Here is a 21161-nt window from a genome sequence, read left to right as displayed (position 1 = left end):
AGCAAACTGAGAAAACAATTTCTTTATGGAGATTACTTTGTGCACTGGGTCATGCCGAGACAGGAAAGGGTCAAACAAGTAACACTGCTGTCTAAAATATTATTAGTTATATGAAAATGGACCCTGTTATTCCAGCAATAATCTGAATAACAGCCCAATTGGAATATAAGAGCATCTCAGTGGGAACAGACTGGACTAATCAGAAGGAATTTTCAGTAGGAATGAGGAACCATTTAATCCATTCAGTAGGAAAATATTGTTCATGTAGAACTTATCATTTCTCTCTTGTTGGAATACATATATTCATTCTGTTCATGTATGTCCCGTGTGGGGGAAACATTAAGTGATGTGATGAGTTTCTGGAAGGAACAGAAACATCCTGGCAACAAAACAAAACTGGACTGTTAACAAAAAGTTTCAAAGATTTAAGATTTAATTGTTGAACGTCAAAAGGGTGGAAACAATGAGTTGTTCAAACAAGTATTTCAAAACATGAACAAAGCCAAAATCCACAGAACCATAGACTGCACTAAATTAAAACGTCTTGCTCTTCTGTTGCATTTTTGGTAGATGCCATGCTTCCCAGCAGGCAGAAACATTTTGTGCACATAAGAAAAGTCACATTCTGAAGCATATAAATATACATCTTATTGGATCAGCATCAATGTAAACAGTAATTGCTAACCAGGATGATTTCAATCAGAGTGAAGAAATGTAACCATGGGTATTGAATGATGAAATATTAAGATTTTCCTTAATTGGAACTGGGAAGGAAAAATACTCAGGCCAGATACCCAAGAAAAATGCTAAGACCAAAAGAAATGCACTTTTTGTGTTTATAGTTCATATTTGAGTAGATATAACCTTGAATTGGAAGCAGAAATATTTGATGGGTATCTAACTTCTGCTGAACCTGATTGAAACTTCATCTGGATGGCTCAAATAATGGCTCTGGACCTAAAACCGTCATTGGATGAATAGTTACCTATCAATCAACATACAAACAAATGTCTGTGTTGTCTCCATGAGCTATGGTGGATTCCAGGATGAACATTTTAACTGTGTGTGAGTGGATAAATCACAGAAGACGAAACTTGCATTCGCATCAAAGTTTTCCCTCCAGGAAAATGCCTAAAGAGTGCACAGGTGTGCTACTGAGACTTCTCTATAGTAATCTTCTGGCCCTCCCTTCACTTCTTCAAAAGTTCAGCGCAGTGTGTACATGGCTTTTTCCTTTCCAGGAACTTCCTCTTTCACCTGAAGCCCCTCCCTCTTGAAGGAGGCGGGTCAGGATGTTAAGGAGACGTTGGTGGACATCTCTGCCTCCTCCTCCCCCATCATGATTGCTCTCCTCTACATCTCCATCTGTTTCTGAACACTCCTGAACTGCTCGCTGCAGCTCCACCTGTTTAAAAAAACACAGAAGACAATGCAAAAAAGACTTTGAGACTGTGAACTTAGATGCCAAAATCAGTTAATAATGTAATTATGATATTGAATGTTGTGTTCTGTTTTTCCATAGTCATTTTGCTTAAGCTTCAGTGGCCAGTGCCTCCATAGGGCCTTCCAATTATTGGGTATTATTATTATTACTATTGGTAAGACTGTGCAGACTGAGTCATCAGGAGCTTCACAAAGGTAGCAGAGAAGGCCTCTTAATGGCTGCAGGTCAGAAGCAGCAATCCATGGATTAAGCAGGCCACTTGAGCACAAGCTCTGAACCAGGGTGTCCAATGTGGAATGATCTGAATTATCTGAAGACCCCATGGTTACATCACTGAGAATCTGTCTTCTGTTTAAAAGAACAAAGATCTGGTATTGTGATGGTAATGTAACTGATAGTGGAGGAAAAGTTTGAATGACTTGTAAAAACAGCTGTAGCAACAGCAGACAACACAGTAAAACAGCAGCAGGTGCAACGTAGTATGGCACTTCCATTCTGCCAGCAAAGTTTTCAAAAATCCTTCAGTTACACCCCCATATTTGCATGAGGGATACAGAGATGATTAGGACCCAATTAGGACAGAAGTACCAGCTTGAATTTGTTAAAATGAAAGGCTTCGAGGGTTGGCTGACAGTACAGTGCACCGGGTTAATACGAGGTGAGATACAGGTGGAGCCAGGCCAGGAGTCACCCATCATGCCTGAATCTCCATCTAAAGCACTCTTCACCACTAGGTAGAGCAGACCAACCCATCATCACTGGATACACCATTTCAGTAAGTCTTTTTGCCCTTGCCATGTACAGTAGATGCTAACGATGTCTTTAGTGGTGGAATGAAGAGTTAGGGTTGCCTAGTCTGGTGCATAGAAGCCTATCATAAGAGCATACATGAATGAATTGATAGTGACAAATACATCAATCCCAGGATGCAGATAGATCTTTAAGAGTCTTGTAAGACTCATCACCTGGCCAAGTATGAACTTCAAACAAAGATCAGGCCCCCAGTAATGGGGAAGGTAACTGACAAATTACATTTCTCCTTTGAAAATTTCCAGATCATTTGTCATGGTGAAGTCTGTCAAGAGCTCGCCCGGGAAAATCCGTGACTGCTCTCTCAAAGACATCACATTTGCCCAAAAAAGTAGTGGCAAGGTGGACAAGAAGGCTAGTGTATGTGAATAAGTCAGGACTGCCAGAAAAGCCCAAGGCTGCTGAGGAGAATGAAAACTCTTTTAGCTAGTGGGTGGGGATGCAGCATCAGAGTCACAGGAAGATCTTGTGTGAGGAGCTGTGGAGGGATGACCCACTAAGGATTACTTTGAACCCGAGGTCTATTTTTAAAACTCTGCTCGATAAAGCCCTTCAGAACATCCAGAATGAGTTGATGTTGCAGGTCTTTAGGGATTTAGTGTGGCTTTACCAGTAAAATACACATTTCACGGCAAAACCGCAATTTCTGCTGTTATTGTTTTTTGGTTATTATCTCTGTTGCTTTGTTGTACAGTATTTTTACAAACATCTTCAGAATCTGTGCAGTCTCTGCTTTCATTTGAGGTGGGCATTGTGTGATTTGCATGAAGTGTCTAGCAGTAGAGCAGTGCTGTGTGGAGTTTAATATTTAAGTAATTCATTTGAGTTGTGTTTGGGGCATGTAAAAAAGGTTTATATAATCTCGTAGCCCAGATTTTGCTGTTTAATTTGATAAGCATTTCACGTTGTGTTTTCTCCCGGCTATTTTAAGTCCCCAAATTTGGGGACCTTTGGGTTCAATAAGGCATCATACAGTATGTATATCCTACTGTATCCATCCAGCGTGGTTAAAGGTCCAAGGAATTCCATTTTAGGTAGCTTCTTTTTATCTGGAGCACATCCTTAGTTGCTGTGTAAAGGCACTGTGGTAAAGGTGCTACTGTTGGCATAATGACAAGGTCCATATAGTATTAGTAGACACCATCTGCCATGGGATCTTCAACAGCCAAAAGCCACAACAAGAGGCAGGTGACCACATTTGTCAGAGCAGAAGAGAAATTAAGTTTCACTAAAGGATATCAGGCAGGACTATTGCCTCTGCACAGAAATGGCAGCTGAGGGTTGACCCTGAAAAGCAGCTCAATGATCCAGACATCATCAGAGAGACTTCACACAGACCAGACATGATACTGATGTGATACTCATCTAAACAGTCAGCCATTCTTGATCTGTGCTCTAGTAAGAAATATTGAAGAGTCAAGTAAATATAGTGAGAATGCCACAGCAGTGGAGGACGAATTGTTCTCTGAGTGAATATTGACGTTGCAGTTAGTTCGCTAGCCAGTCCTTTCATAGGTCCTTCAAATTACATTGCATTACAGGACTGCATAAAGCAACATCACAGAGGCAGCAAAGAAGGCCTCACTGTGGATCAGGACAAACAGCCTCTACACTAAACTAAATTTTTGCTGATGCTGAAACACATGAAAGACTCAATGATCCTGTGCAACATACATTGTTCATGCATTGGATGTGTCTTTGTCTCGGAAGAGGATCCATGATTTGTTTCTTTTCCTGGGGTTTCTTTATTATTTACTGGAAATATGTTTGAGTTATTTCCTCATTACAGTCAAACGTCTAGGAATATTTTTTTTTGTATATTGTAAAACCTTTCACAGAAATTTGACACTTACAAAATGAAACTAGAATTAAATATTAGGAGCCCTGTACAAACTAAAAGAGACTTAATGATCCACTCTAAGCAAATTCCTTAAGCCTGCAGAAACCACTTCTCAGTTGTACTTTACAATGTACAGTACTATTGGAATTTTATAGTTTCAGTTCACAACATCCATTAACAATTGACCTCTGCTTTGGTACAAGTTGAGAGTCATCCACCATCCACCCTACATCACATTATTTGCTTTTGAATTGGAGTCAGCTGAATACAGTTTTTATTATAATAAACTCTTTTAAAGATTTTCTTTATTTTTCCTTATTTATGGAATGATACTGTCATTGCCATGCTGATGACAACCAGTTTGGATTCACAAAAACTATAACTGGATGTTGTTGTTGTTGTTGTTGTTGTTTATTGTTGCTGTTCTTTTCTCTCTGCTCTATCCACTCACCCCAACCGGTCGAGGCAGATGGCCGCCCAAACTGAGCCCGGTTCTGCTGGAGGTTTTTTTCTTCCGTTAAAGGGAGTTTTTTCCTCTCCACTGTCGCCAAGTGCTTGCTCATAAGGGAATTGTTGGGTTTTTAGTTTTAGTTTTTGTAAAGTGCCTTGAGATGATTTGTATTGTGATTTGGCGCTATACAAATAAAATTGAATTGAATTGAATTGAATGTCAAACAACTTTCTTTTCTAATAAAAGCAGAGTCATACTCATTGGCTAGAGGCAATATGCATCCCTTCATATTTCAATTTGATGAGCCACATTTTGTTCCAAGTATGAAGTACTTGGGTTATATAGGATGGTATCTTTAGTGCTTACATCTAAAATTTCTCATGTACTGAGACAACCCATCCTCTCTCATCACAGCTCTCAAGTTATTAATTATGCTCAAACAAATTTTATTCTGCTGAAACAAATTTATTATCACCTCTCTGTGATTCCCCAAAATCTTCAAAGCATAGAAAACACAGCTGCAAGGGTCATTACATCCACAAAATCCTTTGACAATATGAAACCCTTCTCGCATCCAGCACCACTAGCCTGTTAATCAATTGATTCTGCTACTTACCTTCAAAACCATAATAATCTTCACCCTTCTTGAACTCTATCTTTACAACCCATCCCACTCGCTTCCATCCTCTTCAGCTGCTTTGCTCTGTCCCTGATTTTAGACTTCATGACTTTGTAATGTATTTTTGCCACTTGCCTGTCAGCAGGACTTTACTATAGGGTTAAAACACATCTCTTTATACGGGCATATGCATCATAATGCAACTGTAAATATGTCATCCAATTTATGAAAGATTTACTTTGAGTTTTACTTTTGCAATTTTATATTTGTTGTCTGCCTTAAGTTTTTTTTTTTGTTGTTTTGCTAAGTGCCACTGGATTTCTAATGGTATTTATTGTGATGATAAATGTATTATTTTGTCTCAATATACAAAATAATTAAGATGGTGATTATCATGTTGTTGCAAATGTAAGAAAAATAACAAAATTAAAATAAATGAAAGTACATATATAAACCAATATTTATTTTACATAAATCTAAATAGTAAAGGTATGTGTAAATAAATACATACAAATTTAGGATAAATAAATGTAAACAAACCTGCAGGGGGAGACCTGCTTTGGCACCCAGCAATGTTGGAGAAAACCACGGCCTGAAAATCTTCTCACATATTACCTGAAAAACAGGAAAAAGAAGAGCAGTGACAATGTGATAAAAAGAGAAAGAAAAAGAGAGAGAGAGAAAAAACTAAGTTAAAAGGAAGAAAGAGAAGATTGAGGGATTAAGAGGAAAATAAAGAACTTTAAGACAAGAGGTGAAGGGAAGGTAAAAACCGAAGGCAATGGTGAGATAAGAGAAGAGCACAAATGGAGACGAGCAGTAATAAGATAGGAACAGGAAGAGAAGGAGAGAGCTGGTAATGCATGACAGTGTGGATGAAAAAAATGGATGAACAGAAAACAAGTGAGAAAAAAGGGATGAAAAAGAAAAGACAGCAAAGAAAAGCAGAAAAAAGCTGAAAGGGTGAAAAGAGAACATGTAAGAGAAAGCATGAAGAGAAAATGAAAAAGGAACAAACAACAGCCTTTTTTTTTACTTCATTATGCAGATGAGACCCCGCTTTTCATTCCATGATTACATCACTCAGTTGAAAGACAAAGTGTCCTTTCTCTAAGAAGATGATTGACAGTCGGAGGGTCATCAGAGGTCGTGCTCAGGAGACACCTGACCAATACGAGACCAGTGTGTCATCAGTGTGATATCAGCACCTTTTGTCATGAGCCAGTGTTTGGTCCAGTATTCACTCATCTTCACTTTTCTTCTCTCTCCCTTTGACCTCTGCTCGTTCTTATTTTCCCCCTTTATTCATCTTCTCATTTGCTCATGTTGCTCTTCTTTTTTTATTTGTATTATTTCTATTTTCTTCTCTTCATTTATCATCAATTCTAGTTTTTAACTCACTCTTTTTGATTGTTTTTTTTTTTTTTTTTTTTTTTTTTTTTTGGTGTGTGTCCGCTTCATGTTTTCTTGTTTTATCCTATTCTATCCATCTTTTACCACTTTTCATCTTGGTGGTGACTTGTCATTATATATACCTTCTCAGCAGGTACGTTTTAGATTCTGATTTATGCACATAATTTATGTTGTCAGATGTCATTAGTCTAAACCTGCCTGTAAGAAAACTGTTCCCGTTCTGTCTCATATTCACATGTCCTTGTCTGATGAATGCAGGTATCTCATACCACATGATATGTGATACAGGAGCCGGCAGGGTGATGAGAGTCTGTCCGGTCACTGTCACGGTGATGACAGCAGTGAGGGCAATGTCTGGCTGAGCTTTTGTGTCCCAGACACACTAAAGCTTCAAAATGGCTTTAAGTTATTTAAGGAGCCCAAAATACAAATTAACTAATAATGTGGCTGTGATGATGTGGCTGTAAACTTTGAAACAAAAGATAACATGAATATCAATTTATACAAAATATAATTATGCAATAATAAAATCTTTATTTTAAATGTATTCATTTGCAGGTAAAGGTCTTGCAAAAATGATGGACATAATTCAAACATTTTTCAATGTAAAAAAAATGTTAAAAATCAAATCTTAAAAAAGACAAACAAAAAGTCAAGTTTCTGCAAACCTTCCCTCTAATGAACTGCAGAAATAGATTTTTTTCTTCAATTATTATAACAATTTAAATTACCTTAATCATTGCATGTACATGAAGAGAACATCAGAATCAATTCTTATAATATAAAATGTATTAATTGAGCCTGAATTCAGAATGATTATTCACAATAATTTGTAGAACAATTTTAAATAGGCTAATTAAAATGATGATTTTATACTTTTTTATACAATACACTGCAGTAAACGTTTATCACATTAATTGGTCATAATTGATAATTACGTCCTTTTCTAATGTATGCCATCTTTCAAAATATTCTAATTGTAGAATTAAAGCAATAAAATTAAAATTAATATCTTGTATGACCCATGGACATTTTTACAACTATAGAGAAGATCAGCTGTAGGCTATAGCTTCTTTTTACCCTGGACTGGCTGAAAAAATGAGTAGTTCAATTAAAAAGTATAAATTATAAGAAAAATAAATAAATAAAACTGATTAGTAATAAAATCTCTTTATAATAGATTAAAGACACATCATGTTGGCACATTTTAGCCTCTTCTCCTCTGATCAGTAATTATCATTCCACGTGTCTTTTTACCGTACACCTATAACTACATGTTGTGAAAAACAGAATACCTCCCCTGTAATTTATCAACTGCCTTATTAGCAGGGAAGTTGCTGTATGGTATGAATATGTCAAAGCCTCAGACAGTTATTTTTTAGGTCTTAATGGCATGAGAAATAAAGAAAACCAAAAACAGAAAAGGTGGACACAGGTGCTACATGTAGAAAAGATTTGTGGTCATAAAGAAAGAGAAGTAAAAGGAGCAACAGAAATATTTCAAAATTTCAAAGTTATAAATCAAATTGTGAGTTTTGAAGCTCATCTTTTCATCCTAACATTGTCTTTCAATTGCAATAGCTATTTTTAGAAATTGTTTTTTACTTAAATTAAAGAGCTTGTACATTTTTAATAAATTATAAAAGAGGTTACGTAGTATTGGCTTCTTATATATTGAACCATAAATGCCCATAACAATTATGTAATGTGACATTTCACAGTAAAATTTCAAGGTGTCTGACCACAAAACCCATTTAGCAAATCAATGAATGCTTTAAACTAAAGTTATATTTTGCAACACAAACTGCATAAATGTGAACAAAGTCAAGAGAACGACAAAATGTGACATACTAAATCATGTAAAAATAGCTGATAGATAAGGTCTGGTTGATAAATTGTCGAATATACACAAATAAACACAAACAGAGCTAAAAGTGTGTCAAAAATATTTCAGTAAACATTGAAACAACATCATCTAGCTATACTACTGTTCCGAGCCTTAAGTTATAGTGACAGTAACTTTAAAAAATATAGTAATATAATATAAAAAATATTATAACTTACATGTAAAAAGTCCACCAATAATGATGTAATGTGTTGTTGTCTTTTACATAATAAGGGTGAGCCAATTTTGACTAGTTTGTAGTATATACTACATAACTACATACTATATAACACTAGGGCAGTTTTATATGTCTGTGAAATACACATGTGGTGCTAAAATCTATTGTAGTAAAATTATAGCATTGTAAAATTGAATTACTCAAAGGGCAGATACATGAAAACTGGTACTTTTGTCCTATTCTGCTGCATAATTGTTACCTGCAGGTTGCTGTTCTTGCGGTGGGGGCTGCACCTGCGCTTGTTCATATTACACCTGGACGAACAGTCAAAGAAGTTACAGTCCTCGTCGCTGCTGCAGTTCTGGTCCAAGATGTCCCTCATCTTCGGCTCAAAGAACGCCATGTCCACGTCAATTGCTACTACCTGCAGGACACACCACAGAGACAAAAATGTCCAATGTGTCTAAATTAATCCTGATCCCTTTGGTCATAACTGAAGAATTTAAAATTAGAAAAAATTATTTGACAAACAGAGACATTTTTTAGGGCACTACTATTAGTTTTGACCTAATGGAGGATAACATCTACCTAACCTATGTCACCTGAGTACTTCGTAAATTAAGTCTTCAGTAGGTAGAGTTTACATTTTATGAATTATTTATGGGTAACACCTTTGATTTACATTTTAAATACATTTTATTTAATAACCTTTTTTCAAATATGTAAAATATATGTAAACATGAATTTTTAAAGACACAGCAAATAAATAAGTACTCTTCATAATTAAGTGCTGAAAATGTGTATACATATTCATGTGGCACATTGAAGATTGAGTTGTACACAAATTTGGTAATTTCTTAAATCACAACTTTGGAATTTCTAGGCATCAAGTCAAAATGAAATGATCCAAAATGGTCTGTCACTCATGCAGAAGTTTTATTACTGATGAAATGTGGCAAGAATTAAAAACACAAACTCCAGACTTCACAACGTGGCTTAAGAAAACAGTTGTCTTTAGTCTACTTGTATATACAGTATTTGTAATGTATTCAAGGTACTCTGAAGTGAAGTCAGGTGAAGTGAAGTGAGTTTCCTCAGGATAAGTGACTCTCTGTTATTATAACATTTTCTTAAACTCCTTTATGTTTTTCTACCTGTGAAACTTAATTGTGCAATGATCGACAATGAAGCAACAAATTGTCCTGTTCCTTTCTGAGTCTCACTGCTTTCTGACTTTTCTGCTCCGTTTGTGGCCCTGAATTATTTCAAAACATTACATAAAATGTTTTAAAGTTATTTAAAAAGCTGACTTTGTACATGAGATTTGCAACACTGAGTTATCCTTTATTAAGATGATTTTTTTCTTATATTCACACTTTTCTGGAAATAATTCTAGTCTACCATTTCTGTCACAGTCATTAAACTCACACAGTGCATTATTTTACAATGCTTTAAGGCATGAACTGTTAAAGCTGTTCCATGTCAACACTTTTATAAGAAAAACTTTAATCCTACTAATCTTGTGAGAACAATAAACTCTGGGGTTTGACTGACATGTGTTGGAGCAACAAATGCTACATTTGGACTTGGGTTCATTTTTTTGCAGTAAATCAGTCTGAAGTGTGAAAGATAAAATTGTTTAGATTTTGCTGTGATTGTTGGACAGAGCCCAGCAAAGGCCTGACATGCTGCTGAATTAATGACAGTCTGGCTTAGTCTCCTGTTTAAACCATAAATCCATCTAATAACCCTGAGAAAACAACCAGAGACCTTTGCTTTATTTTCTCATGGCTTCTCTTTCCAAACACTTATGTTGCATTTAAAGTCTGATTTGAGCTTTAACTAAAGGAAAACATATGTAGACCCAAATGGATTTATTTTTAAACCTAAAATAAACTTTTTAAACTTTTATTTTTAAAAGAAAACGAATTATGCATACCAGATTAAAATGATTAATTCTAACAATCACATTTAGATGCATCTAAAAAAAAAAAACACTTTACATTAATTTTCAATGCCCAAGAGTCGTTTTTTTTTTTTTAACAAGGACTATGCTGAAAGTTTACTGAGTGAGGTCACTTGGCTAAATAAACTCTCAGCACAAACAACCAAAACAAAACTAAATTAAAGATTTTTCATAAGAACAACAAACATGAAGAAAGGAAGCAGAGTAAACACGGGAGGAAATTCTGGGTTTGGGGCATTAAATTAAAAGACATATTCAAAGCTAAGAGCACACTGATGAATCTCCTGAATAATCAACTTATTTTATATTAACAAAAACAAAGGAGCCAGAGCAGGATAATTAGCTGAAGAGGCTGTTTAAATATAAAAATGGAAATAAGTCTCCAAAGTTTTTCAAATAATTCTGTATTTCTCTGTAGAATAAGACCCACTGAATTATGTGTAATATAGAGGCAGAAAGTTGCTTCAACATCTTTATCTTTGCATAAAGTGATTTGTCCTCCCTCTTTTTGTCACTTATCTTTCCACACCAAACTGCCTTCTTTGACTCATTTTTCCAAAGAAAACCAAATCTAATCATTCACTGATGAAAAGAAAACCAGTCAATAATGAGGTTTAACATACAGCCTGGACAGGTCACCGTTTTATTGTTTCATTTTACTGTAAATATTCTGCCGGAATTTACTTTTTATTCAATGAAGGTTTTGGAGAAATGTGCACAATGAGCTATCATTCCTCTTTGAAAGTGTTTTCAAAATACATGATTATGAAGTTTCTACTTTAAAAGTACATTTTTATGTTTTTAAAACAGAGTTACTGTATTGCAGAGGTTTATATGGCATTTATATACCATTTATACACATAGCCCTATGACCTTTTCTAACTAACAGGGGACTTTAAGGTGAAGGGTTCTGCCTGAACTAGATTTGTTATGAGTGTGTGTGTGTGTGTGTGTGTGTGTGTGTGTGTGTGTGTGTGTTTTTGTGACTATGCAGTTTCTGTGTCGTGTTCAGTAGATGCAGAATGACCTTCTCCTTCCATCCTTGGTACATCATTTCAAAAATAAAAATAAAACCTCACATAATTTCCTGTCCTCTCTTTGAGGTTCAGCTCTCTGAGAACCTCTAACAAATGTATCTTTTATCTTTTTTTTCTCCCAGCACTGTGCTTGGCCTTTATCCTCTTTATATTAATAGTTCTCAAAAAGGCTCAGTCCATTAAGGCTCATTTGATTCTTTTACTGAGATTTTTGAGAGGAGATAGTCATTTTACTTCGTCTAGAATTTTATCTAGATAAAAACTCACCGTCAGGTCGTTCCTGATGGCAAAGTTCTCTGGTTTGATATCACACAGGTGAAGTTTGTGAGTGAAGTCATTGTCAAAGTGCCACACCATGTCCAGAAAACTCAGGGCAATGCGATGAACCATCTCTCTAGTGGTCCACCTCCCATGGGGTCCGACTCGTTCCTGACCTGGAATCCCAGAAACAGCCACCTCATCCAGGGAGAAGATGTTCTGGTCCCAGGCGTGCCCAGCAGACAGATACTCCACTGCATAAAAATGTCCGCAGGAGCCCAACACCTTGGCTACATGGATGCTGAGATCCTGCAGGACTCTGGAAAAGAGGACAACAGTTTCATGTTCAAGACTGCAGCAACACAGCAGTGCTTGAGAGACTACACAGAAATATACACAAGACACATCCAAGTTAGATTTTACAAAGGGACATAAATAAAATTTTTACTGCTCAAAAATGATATAGTGAGGCAGCATCACAGCAGTGCTGACCTTTTCTTTTTTCTTTTCACCTAAGTCAACATCAAAATCCTGTGCTGAAAACATTGTAGTTCACTAGTAAAAATTTGTTACGGACTATGCCTTTAACACTGCAGCAGAGAGGTCAGCTACACATTCAGCTGTCAGCTGAAATGAATGCAATATTTATTTTTATGTAATAAATCCTCACTTCATTAAGGTGATAACATTTAGTTTTTTTGTACAGAGTAGTTTATGCTATTGTTGAGTTGTGCTGCATTACAGCTGGACATGGTTTTCATGAGGTTCACATTAGAGTGAAATGTCTCAAACCTTCCATCCACTGTTGTTTATGATAAATCAGCAAGTGACATATGAGTCTATGGAGATTTTCATTACAATGCATCATTTTGTATCAGCTGACGGTTATTGTAAATTGGTATATGAGGTGAAATTACATCCTGGAATTTCTTAATTTCCTAAACCCCATTTGTCACTGCTGCTGTATCTGCAGGCGTCCAGATAAGCAGCCGAACAGGTCCCCTCACATTGCCAGTGTTATTTTTGGACTTGCTGGATTATTGACTTTCACCCTGTTGATGTCTGAGAGTCTGTGCCCTCCAACTGAAAACATACTGTCTTTGTTCTTTCCATCGTCCAACTCTGGCTACAATATATCTGACATTTTCAAGGATGAGAGAAGCTTATTTAGTAACACTTCAGCATATACTTACCTATTTTGTCTGGACATACAAGAATCATGGTTCTATGGCTTTTTTACTTGAATATTCTGCAAATATTTCTTTGATAATTTAATACCTACTTAGAGCTGTTTACCTCATACTTCAATGTTCTCGTTGTACATGGCTCCATATATATTTTTACTACTTCACTTTTTGATTCCATTGATTGATTTAAAACTTATTACTGCAGCCATAAATTAGATGCAGCCAGAAATTTTGTTATTTTTATTTTAGACTTGAAAGGATAGATTTAAATAAATTTGTATGTAGATAAGGTGTAAAGAATGTAGTAGCCTGAACAAGTTAGACGTTTAGTTTTGTTGATTAAAGTGTTGGCAGCATGGCAGTGCAGTGTTTACAGTGTTGTCTGCAGCCTGAACCCTGGGTCTCTCTAGGAGTTTGGATGTTTCTCTGGGTACTCCGGCTTCCTCCCACAGTCCAGACTACACATGCAGGTTAATTGGTGACTCTAAATTGTCCATAGATGTGAATGTGAGTGTTTGTCTGTCTCTTTGTGTCAGCATTATGATAGACGGGAGATCTGTCCAGGGTGTAACCAACCTCTCACCAAGAGCCAGCTAGGTGATGGATGGATGATTTGTTAATTATCTCACAGCATCTAACACTCACCTTCTAACACCAGAGTCTGGTCTGATGTTAGAAGGTGGTGGTTGTTATTCCCCTGTCTGACTCTTGTTTTACCTGAGAAAGGTGTATTCCTCCTGCTGCAGCAGAGACCAGAGTGAGGCTAGCTCTGCTCTGGAGTAACTCTTGTCTCTGTTCTTTAGCTTCTTCCCCCAGAGTCTGGTGAGAGAGCTGTTATTTCCTCCTCCTCCTTCTTCATCCTCAGTCTCTTCAGTGAGGCCTAAGGAGTTTCGTACCTGAGATCAGAGAAAATGAATATGCAGCACAGGTACACAACAGGCATCAATGAATACTATGTTTAAGTCCAGATTTTCAGCTATTCTGGAGATTTTTTTATACCAGTCTGATAAGCAGCTTTTTTAAATTAACATTTTTTATGAATGACTTACTTCCAGAGTGGCATAGAAAACCACATCAAGAGGGGAGAGCTCCTCTGCTGTGTCCTGAAACACAGACCACAGGAAATAATTATAAATAAGCAGCAATGTATGTTGATTTGGATCTGCATTAAATGTGTGCATAAATAAAAGAAGTTCAAAAATGGAGAAACAAAGATACCTGGTATTCAAGTATTCCCAGCGGCTCATAGGACGAGAAATTCTCCAATTTGGACTTCAAGATGATCGGGTTTCCTCTCCAGCGTGCCTCAATCACCTTCTTCCCGTTCTCATAGTAGAGACAGCGTTTATACTCGACCAAACCAAGCACACACAGGTCCTCGCACATGTCCCCCGTCACCGAGCCCTCGCCAAACTCCAGACACTGAACAGCAGAAGAGGAGGAATGTATAAGGTCAGTGAGTTTAAGCCAAGCAGATGACACATCAATTTTATTTCCACCCCCTTATAGAATTTCATATTATCATTGTTAGCTATAATTTCTATTGTAACATTCATCTACAGTACAATAGTTATTTTATGGAGCTGACAATTTTATTATGTGTAGGCTCAAAAACATCTACATTCAGTTGGTAACAGAATGTGGTTTGGGTTAAAACCATGAATGAATTACTGAACAGGCCTAATGGGAACCTTTAATAGAAAATAGTTGCAAAACTACAATAAAGATCTTAAAGTAACGTATCCTGTGTTGCTCTCTACACTACGTACCAAACTGTTACAATTACTACAGCTGTTTGAGGTCACCTAACTATAACAGACTTATGTTAGTGGTAGTAATCTGCTGGCTCAAATGGTGTTGCCTCTGAACCTACTGTAGCCAGCAATAAAATCACAATGGTCAAAACAATGTAGTGATATATAAACAAAAGCGCCCAGGAGACAGGTTTGCTTTTTCCTTGTGTTTTACACCTCCATCTGTTTTCCTTTGTAAGAAAATTATGCACAGTCCCTATATTACAGAAAGACACGTGTAATGTCTGAATAGCTCAATGTCCAGAGGTGTGAGGGATGATGTTGAGGATTAACGTTGTTCTGGTCTGGGATTACCCTGCTAATCCTTGCTCTGATCACATTCCTACACAAACATCAGTCAGTAAGGAGCTCAGAGACTAAGCCCAGACATCACACACCTCCAGCTTTACAAAACACCTGCTGTTGATTTCCACCATCAGTAACACATGTTTGAGCCTTTAAAGCATACACTGTTTCAGTATCATATTCCTTTGCATAATATAAGTAAAACATGCAGTTAAAGAAACTTGCTTTGGATTTGTTTGTAGGTACTCAGATTCAGACATAAAGAGTTTTGTTGCTGTTGCATTTTGTAAATGTTGTTTTGTAAATGCTGCTAAATTTCATCAACTTCCATCTTAATAAATGGGTTGGAAGCAGAAAGCTCAGAAACTGATATTCCTTTAATAAAATATATGAACTGAAAATGAAAGACTTAATGACAACATGGATATGCAAGGACATGCTGTCAGAAGATTGGGATTTAAATAATCAATCTCTTATTGATCTTATTCCAGATCAGTGGATGAGCCCAGAAGGTAACATGAGTCCTGGGTACAGAGACAGGAAGTGTGACAGACAGAAATACGTATACCAGGAAAGAAAAGACAAAGACGGGAGAGTGGAGGGCAGACAGATGATCCAGAGAGGGTTAATGGGCCTGTGAAAGAGAGTCTGTTATTAACTGCTACAAAGAAAAAAAGCTGATGAAGCTGAATTATGATGGATAAGACAGACAGTTATGTTGAAGGGGAGAGTTTAGATAATGTGGATATTTAGCTTTTCATCTGTTTCCCGACACATAAACAGCTACAGATGGTCAATAAATCTGGACATGACTAATGTTAACATTTCCAAGTACTGCATATCTCATCCTGACGCTTTCTGCTGGCAGGATCATATCTGCTAAGACCAGAATCAGCTGGTTTCAGGTGAGAAATGAATAAAGAGCTTTGTTCCAGCACAAGAAAACAACAACATCACAGACTCTATGACGTCAGGCCGTCCGCTTTTTCTTCTTTTGCAGCAATGAGTTGCAGTTTTCATCTATGAAAACAGACTTAGGCTTTGATTTGGGACTGTGGTGTCTTTCATTTTAATAAATAAGGCTCGTGACCACATCTGTAGTAGGTTTCTAAAGGTGTGATTTGAGGTCATGTTTGAGATTTACAGGTCTGTCACTGAATCCACATCAAACTTGCCCTGCTAAAACTTTCTTCAGACTTTCTGTTCTTAAAGGCTGTTACAGTAGTAACATTAGTCATGTAATCTGTAGTATACTGTAGTCTTGACTGTATTTGTCAAGAGATATTGAATTTTTCCCTTCAGCACAGTCAGAGTTAGCCGTGATAACTTGCCCCATTTCTGCTCCAGGTAATTTTATCAATACATTTTGTTAGTATTTGTCTCAAGGCACCATAATATACATACAGCATGCAGTAGCACGTATACTCAGACCCGTTATTTTAGTCTGGAATCTCTTCAGTTGAGACTGACTTCCAGGGGGCAGGTCAATGGATGCTAGTGAATGACTGTTGTTTTGTTGTAAAAACATGAGAATACATGGTGTTATCACCAGTTCTGTGCATAGTTTTGAAAGGAGTAAACAGCAAAACCAAGCTGTAGAAAGATTTGGGGACTTGGGACTGTCATTGAGCAAAGTTACAAACAAGTCAGTGCATAATTACAAGGTTTGTTTATATCTGGTTGGACGACTGAAGCATAAAACCCACCTCTTTGCAGATAAATGGCTGTGATTGGCCTGACTCTTTTGAGGCCAGTGGAAAAGACTCTATGGCAGGGGGTCCAGTCCCACATTCTTTTGCTAAGAAAGGAGTGGGTCTGGTGGGCCAGGCTAGGTGTCTGCAATATTAATAATAAAATAAAAGTAATTAAAAAGTAAAATAATATGACTTCACAATAACACATCAGGTGAATGCAATGTTGTTGAGGAGACAATATTAACTGTGTGAAACAATTTTGTTTCCCAGTACTGTACCCCATAGAATATATACAGAAATACATATTTTTTTGCTTAGCGTATTTATACCATGTAGTCTGGTTTAATTTCTCTTTTCCTCCCAAATGTTCAATTGTTACCTTCTTACTCATTTAAGAAGATTATTACTATATTAATATAATAAAATTACCCAGTAAATCAAATTGTTTTTATATAATAATTGTTTGTAACAGATTTCTGTACAAAGTATTAGTTGCGAAAATGTTTAATTTGAGGTGACAATTTATTAAAAATATCTCTCCAACAAAATGTGTCTGTTACCTGGCACTCACAACTGAAAATGAACCACCAAGAAGGAGTTCAGTCACAGTAAGTATAAAATAATTATGATACGGGCTTGGAATTGCTATTGTATCTTTATTTTTATATTTATTATGCAGTTATGTATAAATGAAAATGTTATTTGTGTTCAGTGATTGTTTCTGTTTTCTTAATCTGATTTTTACCTTCAGTCTGTCAGAGGCAGCAGAGGAATCTGATCAGTAATGGTTCAAATGCATTTGAGGTGCAATCAAACCACTTTGGTTTGCGTTTGTGAGGAATTATGAACTGTAAAAGTTTGACATAAAGACTGATTGATTTTCATGATCTGCTTAGAATGTGTTCAGATGAAACACTGCAGGCTGATTCAATAAACTACCTGATCACGTGAAATATTCATTAGCCCACCTGTCCTCCCCCTCACCTGTCTCTGTCAATCTCTTTCTCTGTCCGGCTTGTGCTTTGGTCTTTCATTAGATCATTCACCTCCCTCAGATAAAACCTGGAAGTGTTTCTCCTTATCTCGGGCTCACTGAGTGTGTGTCTGTCTGTGTGTCTGTGTGTGTTGATGGACTCAAAAGAAGTGGGAGGGGAGGTGTTGAGAGTCAAAGGAGACTTTGCAATTATCATCCACCCTCCTCCCTTCCTGCTGTCTGTCATCACAGTGAACGATAACTATGGCCCTGTACTTGTGTGTGTGTGTGTGTGTGTGCGTGTGTGAGTGTACATGTCTGTGTGTGTTTGTGCGGATACTATCTAGTTTTTAACCATTGTTGTGAGGACATTTTTATGTGTAGGGACTTTTGACTTTGACCAGTTATTATAATGTCAAAGAGTGTTCCAAGGGTTAAGATTTGGTTTTAGGGTTCAAGTTATAATTAGGTTTCTGATTATAGTTAGGGTAAGGCAGTGGCCCCAAGAGTGCGTGGCTGCTAAATATAAATAATGTATGTTACTACACTGCCAGCAGGGAGAAGACTGTGAAAGGACTGCCACGTAAAGCTGACAAGGAACCAACAGTGTGTCCAAATGTGGCAGTAGCAAAACAAAGACAAGAAGAGCTGATGAGGCAGATCTCGCTCTCGGCTTGCCCAGGACTACAGCTGGTCAGAAAAACAATGTGTTGTGTCTTCATACATCAAATTCTGACAGTATGAAGCCAAACAAGTCAATATGCCACTTGGAGACTTTATGTATTGAATACAAAGAGAAGTTGATTTCTTTAGGAATAAACTGGTGTGGCTGAGTCGCTTCACTAAAGCATCATCCGTACATTCAGATGCTCAGCTGGCTTCATACAGAGCAGACTCTTCCTACAGAGTCATCTGGTGGAAAACCACCAGGACAGAGTTCACACTATGGCTGATGAAGCAACACCAGCAAATTAAAGGCCGTTCCTCTGTAAAACATCATTATCTCAGTGACAGGTCACAGATATAGAAAAGCTTATCGCAAAGATCGCAGACAGTGCTTTAGTCTGCAGATGGATGAAACACAACCAATTATTGATGAGCTATGTCTGATTCATTGATGCAGATGATTTGAAAGGAATTTAAATATTTTATCCCAATGGTTGGCTATTTAATGTGTGTGATGATTAAAGTTAGAACACAAACACATTTACAGATATCTTCTGATTTGTGTTGTAATTAACATCATAATACTGAATACCAGATTATTTTATTATTTTGATGTTTTCCCAGATGACCCCTCTATGTTTTTTTTTTTTGAACTGACAATTGTGACCGTTTTAAACATTGAAATCCTCTTTGAAATGTCCTCTACTGCATAAACTTGAAAATATTCACACTCAAGCTCCCTGTGCATTGAGAAGAACGGATACTGACTTCCTTTTTGAGATGAGAATGAGAATCTCTCAGCTGAGGAATTCTCCAGACTTGGACATCTGCAGACTCTAGCCTTTATTTCAGCACCATGAGCTCTGCAGCCTTCACATATTAGCTGTAATTCCCTGGATTTCCTAAACCTTGCATCGCATCACACTCTCCAGCTGTTTCCCCCCTTTTCAGCTCTGCACCTGTAGATTTTCCCACCATGCTCTTTAGGAAGGATCAGCTTCCACTTACTGCTGTGTGTGAAGAATTGTGTACTGAGGATAACACTATGCTTTCCTGTGTTTGCATATGCTCAAAAAAGGTTGGAAATGGTATTTACTTTGCAGAAGTTTATGTGTTGCTAGAATTTTTTAAAACATGAAAGAGAAGATAAATATAATTGTTCTGTTTTTTTTTATTATCCCCAACTTTAAATGTGTAACATGTTACCTTCTGGGCTCATCCACTGAAAGGTTCTTATTTTAGGGTGGAAATGCCTGGGGTTTGAGGTGAAACACACTTCATATTTGTCTTTAATACATGCACTCTAAGAAAACTTTATTCAACCCACATTTGTGAAACCAGTGATGATTAAATTAACTACAATATTTTGTATTATTTAATCACAAAATGTATTACCAACAACATCCATGTTTCATTTGTTAGTGTAAGTATTTGAAACATTATTGCTTTTGAGCTGCAACATACAAATCATTTTTGGTCAGCTTTTTAAAAATGTAAAAGCTTTTCTACTGCACTAAACATACACAATGTTTCTATCTAAACCTGGTTTAAAATAACCATGTACAGTTTTACCATTAAAAACTTAGTGACCACATAGTTGTGGAGTTTAAACCTAACCATATTGTTTCTGTCAACTGACCTTTTGCATCTTATACTAGAGTTACAGGTTACCTTTTACTTAACATACCAACACTTTGTCAGGTTTTGTCCAGTAGAGTCAGTAGGTGACATGATGGGACAAAGACATGTCACAAACCAAAGTCAAGCAACCAAACTCAAACTCACAAGTGATTCACTGTGTTCAGGTTTACAGCGAATGAACTGTTTACTTAGACACACAAACAAGGGTTGTTACAAACAATTATCAGGTTCAGCATTATCAATTTGCTAACCCAATTTGAGGGAGGAGAAAAACCATGTGCGTCCCACCTCGCTCTATTTTATTCATATAGTAGCCCCCTAGTCTCAAATATTAAAATATATTATAAATAAATGTATATATATACAGTAAATATAAATAAAATGTGACTGAATATATTAAAATGATCTGTCCTAAATGCAAGGAATTAAATAGTTGGCTTATTATATTACTGTAAAGATAAATAATAAATATGTCAATATGTAACATAAATATTTCTTCCAATTCCCACTGTGAATTATTTAAATTACTGTTGTTTTACATATGAACTTAAACTACTGCATGGTAATTAATCAATAAACTAATTCAATAAATAATCTGCACATCAGCTTAACATTATCACATAGAGATTTGAATTCTTCAATTAAATATAAATCACTTCACACAGCACATTTTATAGAAACTTCAATTCTTACTTCCCATTAAGACGAGTGTTATCTTTCTAGGGGAGGTGGGATGATTTTAACTTTACCTGACATGAGTGATTTTATTTTTGCTCAGAACGTGTATGTGGACAGTTTCTCACTGCCACGCCAATAATAATAAACTGGTTGGCCCCCCTGTCATTTAGACCCCAGCAATGCATGACCATGGAACAAATTAAAACCATTTGGTTTGGAAAGTACTTCAAATTAGAAGTATATAAGGTAGTTAACATTAGCTCCACCTTTACCAGCTCCAAGATTAAAGTGATGAACACAATAATGCATCAATATTTATAAC

The 21161-nt window shown here is 36.6% G+C and overlaps 1 protein-coding gene across 4 annotated transcripts in view; it reads right to left on the bottom strand.

The window, feature by feature from the left end:
* Positions 1 to 209: 209 nt before the first annotated feature.
* Positions 210 to 21161, bottom strand: part of dipk1c (divergent protein kinase domain 1C) — a 66200-nt gene continuing 45248 nt past the window's right edge. For all 4 annotated transcript variants that reach the window (XM_026329515.1, XM_026329516.1, XM_026329517.1 and 1 more), the window contains 7 exons: positions 14307 to 14510; positions 14138 to 14191; positions 13806 to 13984; positions 11911 to 12220; positions 8900 to 9064; positions 5705 to 5779; positions 210 to 1405 (listed from right to left, as the gene is read on the bottom strand). In XM_026329515.1, coding sequence (XP_026185300.1) covers positions 1199 to 1405; positions 5705 to 5779; positions 8900 to 9064; positions 11911 to 12220; positions 13806 to 13984; positions 14138 to 14191; positions 14307 to 14510 — 1194 coding nt within the window. In that variant the 3' untranslated portion in view covers positions 210 to 1198. The remainder of the gene's footprint in view (positions 1406 to 5704; positions 5780 to 8899; positions 9065 to 11910; positions 12221 to 13805; positions 13985 to 14137; positions 14192 to 14306; positions 14511 to 21161) is intronic.

This window comes from Mastacembelus armatus, unplaced genomic scaffold (assembly GCF_900324485.2).
Source record: "Mastacembelus armatus unplaced genomic scaffold, fMasArm1.2, whole genome shotgun sequence".
Classification (NCBI taxonomy): domain Eukaryota; kingdom Metazoa; phylum Chordata; class Actinopteri; order Synbranchiformes; family Mastacembelidae; genus Mastacembelus; species Mastacembelus armatus.
The sequence above is the reverse complement of the archived record's forward strand: the minus strand, read 5'-3'. Positions and strand labels throughout refer to the sequence as shown.